This window comes from Opisthocomus hoazin, chromosome W (assembly GCF_030867145.1).
Source record: "Opisthocomus hoazin isolate bOpiHoa1 chromosome W, bOpiHoa1.hap1, whole genome shotgun sequence".
NCBI classification, from domain to species: Eukaryota; Metazoa; Chordata; class Aves; order Opisthocomiformes; family Opisthocomidae; genus Opisthocomus; species Opisthocomus hoazin.
The window spans coordinates 36969176-36986119 of NC_134453.1; the positions used below are offsets into that span (position 1 = coordinate 36969176).

The 16944-nt window shown below is 38.6% G+C and overlaps 1 protein-coding gene across 2 annotated transcripts in view; it reads right to left on the reverse strand.

Annotated features, from left to right (window-relative positions):
- Positions 1–3980: 3980 nt before the first annotated feature.
- LOC142365607 (chromodomain-helicase-DNA-binding protein 1-like) overlaps positions 3981–16944 on the reverse strand; it is an 88427-nt gene continuing 75463 nt past the window's right edge. For both annotated transcript variants that reach the window (XM_075446537.1, XM_075446536.1), the window contains 9 exons: positions 14797–14919; positions 14282–14416; positions 12849–13097; positions 12289–12429; positions 10208–10386; positions 8208–8304; positions 7943–8000; positions 5693–5903; positions 3981–5496 (listed from right to left, as the gene is read on the reverse strand). In XM_075446537.1, coding sequence (XP_075302652.1) covers positions 5133–5496; positions 5693–5903; positions 7943–8000; positions 8208–8304; positions 10208–10386; positions 12289–12429; positions 12849–13097; positions 14282–14416; positions 14797–14919 — 1557 coding nt within the window. In that variant the 3' untranslated portion in view covers positions 3981–5132. The remainder of the gene's footprint in view (positions 5497–5692; positions 5904–7942; positions 8001–8207; positions 8305–10207; positions 10387–12288; positions 12430–12848; positions 13098–14281; positions 14417–14796; positions 14920–16944) is intronic.

Here is a 16944-nt window from a genome sequence, read left to right on the forward strand (position 1 = left end):
TAAGACAACAGCCATGTCCCCACCAGCTAACAAGAAGGAAACCCAAGCTTTCCTAGGTGTTGTGGGATTCTGGAGAATTAATATTCCTTGTTATAGTCAGCTTCTGAGTCCTCTCTATTGAGTGACCTAAGAGAAGAACTATTTTGAGTGAGGTCTTGAGCAAGAGCAAGCCTTTGAGCAGTTCAAACATGAAATAGCTTGTGCTGTAGCCCCTGGGCCAGTCTGGGCAGGATCAGCTGTGCAAAATGTACTCTACACTGTCTACACTGCAGCCAGGGAGCATGGTCTCACCTGGAGCCTCTGGCAGAAAACATCAGGAGAAACCTGAGGTTGACCATTAGGATTTTGGAGCCGGGGGTATCGAGGATCAGAAGCCCATTACATCCTGACTGAAAAAGAGATACTAGCAGAATATGAGGGAGTTCGAGCCGCTTCAGAAGTTGTTGGTACAGAAGCACAGCAACTCTTGGCACTGCTATTGTCCATGCTACACTGGATGTTCAAAGGAAACACCCTCTCTACACATCATGGAACTGACTCTATATAGAGTAAGTGGGTAGCACTGATAATGCAGTGGGCTCAAATGGGGAATCCCAACCACCCAGGAATCCTGGAAGAGATCATGGACTGGCCAGAAGGCAGAGATTTTGGAGCATTGTCTGAGGAGGTGGCTTGTGCCCAAGAGGCACCATCATATGATGAGTTATCAGAAGATGAAAGGCATTATGCTTTGTTGACTGATGGATCCTGTCGTGTGGTAGGAAACCATCGGAAGTGGAAAGCTGCTGTGTGGAGTCCTACATGCTAAGTTGTAGAAACTGTCAAAAGAGAAGGCAAGTTGAGTCAGTTTGCAGAAGTGAAAACCATCCAGCTGTCCCTAGAGATTACTGAAGGAGAAAAGTGGCCAGTACTCTGTCTCTATGCTGACTCCTGGATGGCAGCTAATGCCCTATGGGGGTGGCTACAGCAGTGGAAGAAGACCAATTGGCAGTGCAGGGGTAAACCCATTTGGGATGCTGCATTGTGGCAGGACATCACTGCCCAGGTAGAAAACATGGCTCTAAAGGTACGTCATGTCGAGGCTCACATGCTCATGCACCACATTGCAGAAGAACATCAAAATAACAAGCAGGTAGACCAGGCTGCCAGAACTGAAGTGGCTCAAATGGACCTGGACTGGGAATGTAAGGGTTAGTTCAGTGGGACCATGAAACATTGGGACATCTAGGGAGAGATGCAACGTACTTATGGGCTCGTGGTTGAGGGGTGGATGTGACCATTGACACCATCACGTAAGTCACCCATGAATGTGAAACGTGTCACAATCATGTGAGCCACACAAGCATTCCTTAGAATAGAGGGCAGTAGTGAGGATATCAATATGGACAATATAGTATACTGGACCACTGCCACAAACCTGCCAAGCCTTGCGCTACATGCTTACCATGGTGGAAGCGATTACTGGGCAGCTGGAAATATACCCTGCATCCCATGCCACTGCCTGGAACACCATCCTGAGTCTTGAAAGGCTAGTTCTTTGGTGACACAGCACCCCAGAAAGAACTGAGTCAGACAATGGGTCTCATTTCTGAAATAATCTCATAGATTCCCGAGTCTAAAAACATGGCATTGATTAGGTGTATTACATTCCCTGTTACTTGTAAGCATCTGTGTACTGGGTCTGGCTGGGATGGAGTTAATTTTCTTCATAGCAGTCCGTATGGTGCTGTGCTTTGGATTTGTGGCTAAATCAGTGTTGATAACACACCAGTGTTTTAGCTATTGCTGAAGAGTGCTTGCACAGTGTCAGGGCCTTCTCTGTTTCTTGCTCTGAGGGGTGGGCAAGAGGTTGGGAGGGGACACAGCTGGGGCAGCTGACTCAAACTGACCAAAGGGATACCCCATGCCATATGATATCTTGCTAAGCAATAAAACGTTTGGGTAGTCTTTCCAAAGTAGCTGGGCATCAGTCTGCTGGTGGGAGATGGCAAGGCCACTGCATAAATTGCTTTTTTGAAGCTGTCTTCAGCTTCAACTGACCCATGCGTTTTTCTTGCTTTGCTTGCACGCACATTTTTTGCTTTCTCAAACTGTCATTATCTCGATCCATGTGTCTTCTCACCTTCTTTCTATTTTCTCCCTGTCTCATGGGAGAGGGGAGCGAGTAAACTGTGTGGGTGTTTGGCTATTGGCTGAGTAAACCCACCACAATTTCCTACTGAATGTCATTGTAGGTCCCTTCCAACTGAAATACTCTATAAGATTACAAAGCTCTGCTCTGGCTCTCAGTGATCTTTGCTTCATGTTATCTCACTTAGGGTTGAAAAGTCTACTGGACAGCAGCACAGCCCAAATATTTGCACGCTCCATAACATTGCAGTTCTTAAACAGTAGGTCCAGTATATGATTTAAGTAGTTTTTAAAAGACAGCTTGACATTGAAATCATTGCAGATGCCTATAACATTTTCATTATAAATAACTCGGCACATAGGTTACACCTATATCTGATAATAATGATTTAAGATTGCCTTTATGTACATTAAAGGGATGAATAAATATTCTCAATAGGAAATCAGATGTAGATATGCCTCAGGTGAAAAATAATTTCAGGTGCATCTACTTCTGTGGCAATCACATCCCCTTCCACCCCCCAACTATTTTAAGCTCCTCATTCAATACATATGAAATCCTTCAGTAATGACCTTCCACGTTTTGAATCTTTGAAAGCTTTCTACAAGTAGACATGCATGTTCACTGACAAACGAAATAAGAGTTTCTTCTCTGTCAGCAGAGATTCAACTAACCCTCGTAAATTTGTAGATTAGTGTTTAGCTGCTTCTACTTGCTTTACTTTTTTATTGTTGATCTATTTAGATAACCCGATAATCTTGATGTGACTGTTTCACCAAAAAAAAAAAAAAAAGGAGCCTTGCAAATGGAAACACTTTCTACTTCTGGGTTTAAATTCTGGGTTTAAATTCCATGGTAAAATGTCTAATTTCACAATTACAAAACATGAGACAAATAATGGAGTGACTTATGTTCAGAAAAAGTATTAGGATGTTGCTCCTATGTGGCCCAATGGGAGCAGAAATGTAGAGTGAAATCTTTGGTTCTGAAGATCTAGTGCCCACCCCTGCACATTTTGGAGGATTTTGCTTTGGATAAGCTCTACTCTGGTTCAAAAAGACCAAACACTCATCAGCCATTGGAATGAATTATATCCTCTTCTTCCAATTTAGTTTCATCTGAAAGGAGCCATTTTATGCAGTCCAAGATGTTAACCAAAGCATGGTGAGTGGGGACAATAAGGAGATTCACTTCACTTCAAAAGTGAAAATCTCTTTCAGTACTGGGAAAAGATCACCTGCCTGGTAGTGCTGAAAATTTTCATACAAGTCCTTAAAATCAATATGCAATGTTATAGCTCTCTGGGTAAAAATACCAGCAATAACGAAAATCAACCCCATAGCCTCATATCATTCACAAGTGAACTGATTAGTCAAATTACAAGAAGTAAAAAAAGAAGAAAATGCTCAACATAGCACAAAAGCAGATGACCCAGATCTAGCTCTGCTGTTGCAGAGAGTACACTGTGTAATCTTAGGCAAATCACTTTCCCCTTACTGCACCTGGTTTCTATTCTAATTTTTATGTTTGTGGTAATCTTTCATTTTATCTTTGGACAAGGCTAACATGCTAATAGCCAGGCCCAAATGGTCCTTCATCTCTGAAGAGGCTTTGTTTCAGTTTTAATGCTTCCATATAAACCTGGTTAATTGGAAAAAAATGCTCAACACACTACAAGATGAGAAAAATTGGAGCAACATATTAGCTCCAACCACATAATGCCAGGGTGGACATTTGTCTTCCCTAATTATGCTGTGTATTAAAATTTAGTACTTAGATTTTAATATTTTTATGGTTAAATGAGAAAGATACGCTGTAGAAAAACACCAGCAGAAAACAAGAGCCCACATATCCTTTTAAATTTAATTTGTCATACAGAAGTTATCTATGTACAATCAGTGTGCATTGTAATAATTCTATTAATAGAAATCCATTCAAATCTAAACTATTAACTGGCTGTGTAGCACACAACATTACTGCCCATTTTAAGAGGGAAAACAAATACATTTCCAATAAATTTTGGCTGATTTGGATTCAGAAGTGTCCAGATATTGAACACTCCTTCTTTAATACTAATGGACTGGAAAAAACTTTGCAGATCACAGTTTAGCTGAATATTTCCCAACATTTCATTACAACAAATCACAATATTGACAGTTTAATAGAAAAACAAAAACAAAACATGTATCTGAAGCATTCAATAAAAAGGGGGCACTAAATGGAATAAAAATGTTCCCTTTCTCCATTTTTGCATTCTGAACAGTGATTTCATAAAGATATTTTATTTAAAAAGTGTTAGTATACTGACTTTGTTTCATACTTGTGACAAGAAGGCCTGATTGGTGGGGAAAGGAACAAGCAAAAAAAATAGAAAGCTCATTTAATTATTTGCAATAATTTTCAGCCATTTATTTTATTTTGTAAAAAGGCATTATTACAACTGATCACAAACAGGAGAAATCCTGGCTATTTTACAGTTATAGGTACAGAATTTAAATATTCAAGCTTGTGATGAAAAGCGGCAAGGTGGTTGCAGTGTACAGTGTAAACTAATAGCTTTGGAAACTGAACAATAGTCCTTGAGACTTCTTTATTAAGAAAACAAAACAAACTCCTCATTCCTTCCTGAAACATGATCACAGGTCGGTGTTTAAAAATTCATTTGCAAACATAATTTAAACTGTGTTCAGCCTAAAAACAGTTTTATGAGATCCAGTCTGAATGGGGCAGTGTTGAGGTCCCTGTAAAAATAAACATTTTCCATTTCTTAAGGGGGAGGGCATGGGGGAAGTGCCACAACATTTGCAGCACAGTGCAGCATAAACTTTAAATACAAAAATATTTTTCTGTTGTTGGGATAATAGACCTTGCATCCTGGAAAGAAGTAACAATACTGCTACTGACAGAATATCCAGTCCATATCTTTCAAGTCACATAAGGCAATTACTGTGTTAGCTTACTGTATATGGCTAAAAGGTGGTCCAGAAAATGTCAGTCTTTGTTATGTTTTCCGGTTACTCCATGTATGTTCAGGTGTACTTTTGTGATCTGATGAGTGTTCAAATGGAGATCTGTGTCCTAAAGGAGATCTTGAACCATAAGGAGACTTCTGATCTAATGGTGACCTTGGACCACTACAGGAAGCTCTATGGTCCATTTGCCAGTCTGAATGGTACTTATAATCTCTGGAAGATTTATGATGGCTGTACTCTGAAGTGGAACGATGATCTGAATGTATCCTGTGGTCTGAATAGGAACGGTGATCTGAATGAGGCCGACTGTCTTTTAAACTTCCTTCCAGGTTTGACCTGTGATCTCTGCTCCTGTGGTCATCCAACTTCCTGTGTTTACTATCACTATAGTATCTGCAAAGATTTACTTATATTAGTATTAGTGAACACAGTAAGAACCACAATTATGTCAATTCAACAGAACTCGATTAGAGAAATTTCTTTGCAATTCTGCATTACTCAGAAAAGACAGTTTGGTGCTTACTACAAGCATACTGCAAAACCAGGAAGGGAATTCTTAACAGATTTCGTAACTGCTGAAGCAATTTACCTGCTGTCTTGTTTATAGTGATCCCACTCTCTGTGGTCTTTTCCATTGCTGAAGGCTGAATAGGACCTTTTCCTAGAGTCACTTTTCTTATAAGCATCTCCCTGATGCCTGTCCTTATGATGATCATGGTATTGTGACAAATGTCTATCAGAAGAATAACTGTCCCTGCTACTGTCATCATGGTTTGTATTCTCTTTCAGTCTTTCAACATCTGTTTAATAAAGCAGAGGTTATAAGGAAGTCACTTACAAAGTACATTTTTTTCTTCACCAATTCAAACAGCATCTCTACCTGTCAGATTTAAAGCAATGTGAAAGTGGCATTATAATTTGAGAGAAACAAGATCTAAATAATTGAAAGACAAATGCACTAATGTGAATGAACTGAGAGAAACCTCAGAAGTAAATAGAAGGCAAGCAAGCTAGAAATTTAGTTTCTCAGTCCTACATATCTACAGTTTTTCATCTTATAGACTGAATAGAGAGGATCAGTGTGGTCCAGATGAGCAGTAAGTAGGGACCAGATACCTTTAGTAGAGCAATTTTAAACTGAATGGTAGAAAGTTCCTCTCTAAGGAGACTCAGCCCTAGCATGAACATCAGTTTTAGAGGTACACCTTGTTAATGAAAGGTTTTTAGTGGTATTCCTAAAATACATTATACTCATTTTAAACCCATGATATCATACTCAAGGTTTTATACAACATGATATAAAAACTTCACTGGATAAAGAACTGGCTGAATGGCCGAGCACAGAGTGGTGGTGAATGGAGTTAAATCCAGCTGACAGACAGTCACAAGTGGTGTTCCCCAGGGCTCAGTTCTGGGGCCGGTCTTGTTTAATCATTTTATCAATGATCTGGATGAGAGGATTAAGTGCTCCCTCAGTAAGTGTGCAGATGACACCAAGTTGGGCGAGAGTGTCGATCTGCTCAAGGGTAGGAAGGCTCTGCAGAGGGATCTGGACAGACTGGATCGATGGGCTGAGGCCAACTGTATGAGGTTCAACAAGGCCAAGTGCCGGGTCCTGCACTTGGGTCGCAACAACCCCATGCAACGCTATAGGCTTGGGGAGGAGTGGCTGGAAAGCTGCCCGGCGGAAAACGATCTTGGGGTGTTGGTCGACAGCCGGCTGAACATGAGCCAGCAGTGTGCCCAGGTGGCCAAGGCCAACAGCATCCTGGCTTGTGTCAGGAATAGTATGGCCAGCAGGAGTAGGGAGGTGATCATGCTCCTGTACTCGGCACTGGTGAGGCCGCACCTGGAGTACTGTGTTCAGTTCTGGGCCCCTCTCTGCAAGAAAGACAATGAGGTGCTGGAGCGTGTCCAGAGAAGGGCAACAAGGCTGGTGAGGGGTCTAGAGCACAAGTCTTTATGAGGAGCAGCTGAGGGAGCTGGGGCTGTTTAGTCTGGAGAAGAGGAGGCTGAGGGGGGACCTTATTGCTCTCTACAACTACCTGAAAGGAGGTTGTAGTGAGGCAGGTGTTGGTCTCTTCTCCCAGGTAACTAGCGACAGGACGAGAGGCAACGGCTGCAAGTTGCATCAGGGGAGGTTTAGATTGGATATTAGGAAAAATTTCTTTACTGAAAGAGTGGTCAGGCATTGGACCAGGCTGCCCAGGGAGGTGGTGGAGTCCCCATCCGTGGAGGTGTTCAAAAAATATGTAGATGTGGCACTTCAGGATATGGTTTAGTAGGCATGGTGGTGTTGGAGTGATGGTTGGACTCGATGATCTTAGAGGTCTTTTCCAACCTATGATGATTCTATGATTCTATTCTATGATTCTGTGATTACAAGAAGGCAAGTGTGCATAGAAAAACAGTATTACTGTCAATAATAAATGACACCCCATATAACTGATTGCTGACTATGACTTCAGGGAATATCTTTCTTATGATATGATGACATTACAACTGCTACAAACAGGTATAGAGCCTCCAAGAAGTTTACAAGTGTTGAGTTGGCCTCTCTCCCTCCTCAAAATTAAATACAACAAAATGTTTGTTTGTTTTAAAATTTATTTATTTATTTAAAACAATGGCCAAATAACTTGTTACTAAAATCAGTAAGTTCCAAGTTCAGTCTGTGCTCATTTGAATTTCATCAGCAAACTAGTGAAGTTACACTAAGTCAGCCTATCCCTATGATATCCAGCAGTATGGGAGTTCTAGGAGACAGTTTTAAGCTTATTTCATTTTACATAACGTCATTTAAGATATCCAGCACAATAATATGCTCAAGATTTCTTACCTGGATTTCTAATTACATGTGTATTCACGTTGCTGCTAATATTCTGGTCACTGTGTTGCTAAAAGAGACAAGTACAAAAATTGTCATTGATAAATCCCAAAGTTGCACCTGAATTCTTCAGAAAATATCCTAAGAAAACAGACTAGTTTACTATGAACAGTAAAATATACTTCAAATGTATTGAGTGTACTCAACTGATACTTAATAAAACAGTTATAAAACTTAGAATATATATTTGTATATTTAGAGAGTCTGAAAGTATTACCTGAGATTCTTGGCGTTTTTTGATTGCATGTTTATACAGCTTGTGCAGCTTTCTGGCATCAAATTCAGTAAACTTAGAGACAAAAATCCACAAGTTTCTGAGGAAAAAGAAAGAGAGATTATAATTCTTTCATATATTAGTTTTTATTGTATCATACAACAGAACATGGACTTAAACGAAATTATTTCAACGGTACTTCAGTAAACTGAAATCGTCGTAGTCTGTTACACCGAATATTACCTAGCTGCACAGCAAACATTACTTAGCTGCATTTCAAACATTTGAGAAATTAATTCCTTTAATAATTTGTAATTTTGTAACATTTATCATGACTGCAGAATGCAAAGTGCATGAAAAGTAGTATTGATGACAATTCTGTTAATAGAATGATTTCTGCAATTGCATAAAAATGTAGCTTTCAATTTGTTGTGCAAGTCTTCTGAAAGATTGTTTGAAATATGTCAGAAAACTGGAGTATTTACTACTCAGTAAAGATTCTTCCAAACTTGAAATCTCTTGCAGTGTAAGAAATTTGACCTACATGCCTCATTTCCTACAGATATCAGGGACAGGATTTTTCCACAGAATTCTAAAGCCTGGTCAAAGCTTTTGAAACTAAATGAGAAATTTGAAAAGAGGATGGAAGTAGCATGGCAAAAACATTGATCCTAATCTATGCTATGAAAGATGAAAGGAAAACAAATCAACTCTTTTGGTGTAAAGAAGCCAAAACCCTAAAGACAACATTTGCTTCTGTGATCACAGACACCAGATCTGAAGTCTAGAATTCTTTTAGCAAAGTTTACAGGTGGAGTGCTTAAAAGACTATAGAATACTACTGTTCTAATTAGTGTTTAGTTCAAAACCATCTCAAGTGTGTAGGCTCAAGAAGCATCTATCTGCTCTTTCACTGTGATGATTTAAACATTATAGTTTTGGCGTAGAGGTTTGCAAAAGTACATGCAACCAGCCAATGGTGTGCTCAATGACATCTATATAAGAAATACAGAATGAATACCTTTACTAAATTCTGTCTTATTAAAGACAGATGAAATACATATTTTAATAATCTATGTATGGTACTGTAGCATTACTATGAATTAATATTATAGTAGCTCTACTATGAATTTCCACTTAAAGAAATATAACATTTACCAAGGTATCTTTAAGACATGGATATTGTTTTTGTATTTCAGTTCACCCTAATATTTTGAAGTAAAGCAAGTACAAACAGCAGAAATATTCTATGTTAACAACAGTCTGCAAGGAAATTAAACACTTGACTGAGTGTCGCATATGGAAGTGCAGAATAGATTTGCAACCATAAAGGATTAAAGTGCACATTACGATAAAACTAAAATTGTATTAAGAACTTAACAACAAAATGTAACAAGTTTATAAGCCAACATTTTTCTTATTTTTTCCGGTTATCACCTCACAGATGTATAAGAGCACTTAAAACTCTTCTTTCATTTTGAAATACATCTCTGAGTATGTTATGATAAATGTTTTTTATAAATTCATAGCTGATATCTGATTTCATTTTAGAGTATCTTTTTAAAAAGAATAAAGGATTCTGCAACTCAAAAATCATTCAAATTTCAACACACAAATTTGTAATGACCTATTTTTAGCATGAATAAAAAAGACCCCCAAAACAAAGTTCAAAGTTGAAAAAGCCAGATTCTTTAATGATAAGAACTCTTTTCCACTAAACATTAAATATACTCTAAATACAGTTGTTTTGTTTGCTTTTAGATTTAAGAAGTAAGATGACTTCACCTACTGGACAAAATGCATTGCTATGCAAGTACAAAAAAGTGAATCCATTAAAACTTGGAGCCATTTATAATCATCTTTTTATAAGTCCTTATTCAATACAGCAGAAAAATACAAGAAAGGGAGAATAAGAAACAAGAGAAATAATTAAAAACTATTCTGCTTAACAGAAGCTGTTATGGATTTTCCTTTTTCAAGAAAAATCATGCAGAATAACTTACTTTCTCCACTGTTTGATTTGTTCAGGATTTGTATACTCCTTTAGACATTCAGTAATGTGGTCCCCAATTTTGATTAGGCACTGTCTAGTATGCTCCAGCTGTTCCCTTTCAGAAAGGCCTTTCTCTGGTCTATCCAGTTGTTTCAATGCTGCTTTGACAGGCCTCATTCTTTCTTTGCACTATAAAATTTAAAAAAGGAATACATTAATTCAAAGGAAAATAAAAAGATAACAAAAATTGTAAAACGTGACCCACCCTTACTATGCTATTTATATAGACAAAGACAGTACTGTTGTAAGCCAAATGAAAAACAAGTCTTTGCTCACAGCTTTTAGTTTTACTACAAGGTTTCATTTGGAAAAAGTAGTATTTTAAATCCAGCTGAAAATTTACTCCTATATGAAAGCATTAAATTGTATGTAACAAATATTAAAGATTTAATAAAGCACCAATTTAATATAAAAGTTTTTCTGAGGGAAAGGAATTATTATAACTAGGTTTTACAATCATGGGTTTAACTTTCAGCACAAGTATATAGGACAAGACTTATTTTACTTTTTAGGACCTTGAAAGCTATACAAACTCAGTGTGAAGATTAAGTATGAGAATGTTTGATATATTTTAAGTAGATACTTTCTGCAACAATTAAACTTGGCATTCAACAGAGGATCAGCATTCCTTCTCTGAGCAGTTTTTAGCCTGAGTTCTATGCAGACACTGACAGAAACTGAGATATCTAGGATAAAGCTAGTTTAGGTGTGCCTAAATTAGTGATGACAACACAAATGTACCCACAGATATATTTCATATATGCATTCTTGAATTTTCACATTAATTCAAACGTGTTAATAGTAAATGCAGATAAACCAGTTAGCATGTTTTAAATTATTGACACTTGCTTGGAAAAACCATTCAATCACAATGGCAAGGTAGACAGATGAAATGCATATTTTTACCTGTCACAAGGCAGACAAGAAGTCAAATGAGTTAGCCTCAACAACCCACAGCAGTAATTTCCATTTGAAAAGGTAAACATGCTAATTAGATTGCATCTGACCATGGCATAATGATGAATATACCTTCCAGAACAGAGTGCCTGGCCAAAAATATGTTCTATGCGCAAACCCAACCTAGAATTGCTCCCACTAAGGAAGAGAAGCAAGTCTGTATATCCAGAATCAAAAATATGAGGGGTTTTGGAGAACATCACCATCACTGTGTCAACATTGAGGGACAACTCAAAAATCAGTGAAGCTGTTCCATTATCAGTTTATGCCATTAAGTAATTAAGCAGCTACATTATATACTTCACTAACCACAGCTTAAAGCAACCTTTAAAAAGACAGCACCAGTGTAGACCCAGTAAACCTGTCAGTAACATACAACTGCTGAGACCTGAATGATAGAACTCCCACAGTAGAAAAGTAGCTGCTCAAAGTAACTCCTTAGAATCTTTCCAAAGGCCCCAATCAACCTATAAAGCTTTACATGGATTGAGTTTACCTAACTTTTTATCTTCCAATATTGATTCTGTTGTGGTTAAAAGTAGTGATATAACTGAAATTCTTTTGGTATCAGAGATATTACTCTGGCAAGATATTTCTAAGGACTTCAGGATTTGTTCCTTCCTCTGGTCTAACACAGGAAGTCTGTAATACTTCAAGAGCAACTTTGAAACTTAATTCCTCTTGTTAGCTTACAAAGAACAAAGGAGTATTTAATAAGACCAAGCCAGAGACTACAGCAGCTGCATCAAAATTCATTTGTTTCTGTCCTTTATGAAGCAGTATCCACGAATTATTCTTGAGGATGGATCTTCACAGTCTGTATTTTAAAACTATTCAGCGCACAGACAACTAGACAAATACTCTTCACTATACTGCATAAATGCAATAAAATAAAACTGCTGGCCTGAAAATAAAACTGACTTCAGTATGGTGTTGATAACCCTTCACTGATCTAAGATTTTACTGGCAATAGATATCTGTGTTATAATGCCTAACAGTAGAATTAAGAACATCAGAAATCGTGTTCATTTAGAATATCAAGTGTAAACACTAAGTTATCAACAAGGGGCTTACCACACTGAATGTCTTCTGATCCAGTTCTTCAGATTCTTCAGATATAGGAACTGGCTCACTAGTTGCAGTAATATGAACTGGAATATCCAACAATGAACCTTTTTTATTTTTTTCTTTATTTTCAGATTTGATTTCATTTACCTAAGAACAAAATATGAAAATGTATCTGATAAGCAAACCTTATTTTGGAGCTGGAATTATACTGTAATTAGGCAATTACTGTAATTACTGCATTCTCTTCAATAATAACAAAAAAACCCCACAAACCTCTGACATTCAGTGACAATACCTTTTATTTTCTCTCTCCAAGGGATGGAGGAGAATGGACAAGTTTCTTGCACCACTTGCACTGTCAGTCCCACTAAGCTATGCATCTTTAAAGAGGTAATTTCCCATTAAAGAGGTAATTTCCCATTTCGTTTGCCTGTCCTTATAGTTACAAGTGGTAAAAATAAAACTTCAAATGATGCAAAAGATTTCAATGAAATGACAACTCAAAATTGTTCACAAAAATCTGGTGGCCTTTTCTAGTGTTATATAAGAAAAATAAACCTAGTTACCTTTTCTTCCTTTACTTCTTTGTCTTTCTGTGTGGATTCTTTTACTCTGTTTTCTCTCTTTTCTTTAATATTTTTTAATTCTTTCTTATCCTCTTTTTCTTTTTTCTCCCTTTTCAAATCCCTCTTATTTTCTTTTGTCTCTCTTTGTTCTTCAGCTTCCTTTATACCAATATCTGGCTCAGGCTTTTCTTCATTTTCTTCTTCTGCTTTTAATTTTTTATGTGCATCTTTCTCTGAAACAATGTCATCCTAAAATACACAAGCATATATGTCACATCAAATTGAGTTCCTAACTACACAAGTTTTGTAACAATCAGATTACAATGTACTTTATATCTGTGTGTGATTTCTTTAGACTTAGGTTTAACACCTATCAAATGGAGCTGGATGCAGTTGCGAAACAAAATGAGGACTATTCACTCATTTCCTTGATGTGACACAAAACAAGTACTGATTGGGCAAGGGTAATGAGGGAAGGTGAGAGATTAAGTCCATTTAACTTTCATATCCCCAAAGAAATCTGTCCCTGTAAAAGGTAGTTAAGCTGCAAAGAGGTAAAAATAATAAGGAAGTAGGCATCGCAAGACTGAGCTTATTTTTCAGGGCATGGTGATGATAAAAGACCTCTGTTCTGGTTAGCTTTGTTCTAGTAACTTTTTACTGACCACAAATTAAACACTCACAGTCACAGGAGAAGGGAACAGAGTTGCAATTTTCTCTTTTCCAGAGGTGTTCTAAAGAATCTGGTGTTCTTTCAGCTACCTTCAAAGTCACAAAATTAGGTGCAACATGGCCCCTAAACGTCATCTGTGTGTTTTGTCCTGAGTCCCCCCCCAGTGGTTTCTGCTGTGTGATAAATTTAAATAAATGATCCAACAAAAACAGAGGCCTAAAGGAATACATCAGAAGTAACAAAAACATAACAAAGTTGAGTAGTCTATTAGAATAATGAAAGCCCTGACATGCAAGTGAATGCTTCTGTGTATGTCTCAAAACATCATTTATTCATGCTGTTCTTTCTAATCAAGCTTGATTTTTTTTCCTGAGTGTGAACAAAAGTTGCTACCTGAAGAATCATTGTCAGTAGTAATAATGGATTAGTCAGAAACATTAGTTATATATTCAGATGTTACATTAAAATTGCATTTCTAGCAGATACAATGCTCAAGTCTTTAAAGAACAATGAAATTGCACAATATCACTTGTAATTGAGTGACAAAATTATTTTATGATATTATAATTTGGAAAACTAATCATAATGTCTGAGCTACAGGCTTATCATTCCACATGATTATACTGATGTAATATTAACTGCCACAGAAGGAGTATGCCATTCAAGTGCTTCAATTTTATTGTCAAACAGAAGATCAAATAGAAAGCGTTACTAATGGAAACAACTGAATAGCCATCTTTACCATATAAATGATGTTTACCTCATTATCCTCATCATCTTCATCAGATTTTTCTGAGGGTGGTGATGAGGAGACACTTTTTATTTCTTCTTTAATTTTTGCAGCCTTTGTTGCTCTATTCTTCTTAGTTCTTGTTTTCCTTCTCTTTGAATTGCCCTGAATGCAAATTAGTGCCTTTATTATGTCAACTGACAAGTGTATTTGCACCACAGTTGCAGAAAAAAGATTTGTTTTTTATGTTAAAGAAAGCATTCATTTTATTTATTGCCACTAATGACCACCACTTTTCTTAGGACTGGAGTCCGAGTCTAATGCAACAGTAGAGAATATATACAAATAAGAATATATACAAATAATATATACAAACAATATTAAACTTGCAATTCATTCCTTGAGTTAGTCTCACATAATATGATTAGCAATACAGAGAAAAATTACACAAAGCAAAGAGTGGAACTAAGAATAAAACAAGTATCTGCTGACATGCCTGTAAGCATATTATGTTATCTCACTACTGAATATCAAGCTTTACTTACTGCACTAGTAAGTCTTTGTGCTTCTTTTCTTGCAAGGTCTTTATTCAGCAATTTAATGAGGTAATCCGCACGGGTCTGTAACTGCTTGGCCTGTGGTTTCTTATCTGGATCATCAGGTAAAATCTGAGGAGAGCAATGGCAGTATCCACTATGAGTACACATTATAAAATTAGGAAGCTGCTAGTCTGGAGCACTGGGAACAGAAAAAGCTGAATTAAAAAAAAGGTAAAAAAAAATCCACTCCAACTATACCTGACCAATATACCAGCACGCTTCAAGGAATGGAGAATTTGTTAAACATTTTTTTTTTCCCCAAACACACAACTAAGGTAGTCTTGGAAATGGTCTCACAAAGTTTACAGTAAACTCAAGAAACTAGCCTCAGATTTTTGTTTCCACTCTCATAGTTTATCTAAAAAATTCAGAGCTCCTGTACGACTGTCATCCACAGATCTCCTAGTTGTTCCTTGTGCTTTTAAATGCATTAACTCATTACCACAGGATATTTCAGAAGCCAAAAATATAAATGAGTGGTTTCATAAAACAAACAAATCAATGGAAAGCAGGGGCATAGAATCAAAGAATTAGAATGCTTTGGGTTGGAAAGGACCTTTAGAGGTCAGCTAGCCCAACCCCCCTGCAGTGACCAGAGACATCTTCAACCAGACCAGGTTGCTCAGAGCCCCGTCCAACCTGGCCTTGAATGTTTCCAGGGATGGGGCCTCCACTACCTCTCTGGGCAACCTGTATGAATGTTTCACCACCCTCATCACAAAAAATTTCTTCCTTGTATCTAGTCTAAATCTACCCTCTCTTAGTTCAAAGCCATTGCTCCTTGCCCTATCACAACAGGTCCTTGTAAAAAGTCTCCAGCTTTCTTGTAGGCCCCTTCAGGTACTGGAAGGCTGCTATAAGGTCACCTCAGAGCCTTCTCTTCTGCAGGCTGAACAACTCAGCCTTTATTCATAGGAGAGGTGCTCCAGCCCTCTGATCATCTTTGTGTCCCTCCTCTGGACCCACTCCAACAGCTCCATGTCTTTCCTGTGCTGAGGGCTCCAGAGCTGGACGCAGTACTGCAGGTGGGGTCTCACCAGAGCAGAGGGGCAGAATCACCTCCCTCGACCTGCTGGCCACACTTCTCTTGATGCAGCCCTGGATACGGTTGGCCTTCTGGTCTGCGAGCGCATATTGGTGGCTCATGTCCAGCTTTTCATCCACCAGTCCCCCCAAGTCCTTCTTGGCAGGGCTGCTCTCAATCCCTTCATCCCCCAGCCTGTATTGATAGCGGGGGTTGCCCCAACCCATGTGCACGACCCTGCACTTGGCCTTGTTGAACCTCATGAGGTTCACACAGGCCCACTTCCTGAGCTTGTCCAGGTCCCTCAGAATGGCATCCCGTCCCTCAGGTGTGTCAACTGCACCACTCAGCTTGGTGTCCTCTGCAAACTTGCTGAGGGTGCACTCGATCTCACTATGTCATTGATGAAAATATTAAAAAGTACTGGTCCCAGTACGGACTGAGGGATGCCACTTGTCACGAGTTCCCATGTGGACATTGAGCCATTGACCACTACCCTCTGGTTGTGACCTTCCAACCAATTCCTCAACCATTGAACAGTCCACCCATCAAATCCATGTATCTTCAATTTAGAGAGAAGGATGTCGTGGGGGACGAGGGCTCTTCCCTTGTCCACTGATGTAGTCACTCCATCATAGAAGGCCACTAGGTTGGTCAGGCAGGACTTGCCCTTGGTGAAGCCATGCTGGCTGTCTCCAATCACCTCCCTGTCCTCCATGTGCCTTAGCATAGCTTCTAGGAGGATCTGTTCCATGATCTTCCCAGGCACAGAGGTGAGGCTGACAGGTTGGTAGTTCCCAGGGTCCTCCTTTCTACCCTTTTTAAAAATGGGCACAATGTTTCCCTTCTTCCAGTCACCAGGGACTTCACCTGACTGCCATGACCTTTCAAATATCATGGAGAGTGGCTTGGTAATGACATCAGCCAATTCCCTCAGGACTCTGGGATGCCTCTCGTCAGGTCCCATAGACTTATGTATGTTCAGGTTCCTCAGGTGGTCCCGAACCTGGTCTTCCCTTACAGTGGGAGAAGCTTTACCCCTCTGGTCCCCATCTTGCAGTCCATCAACT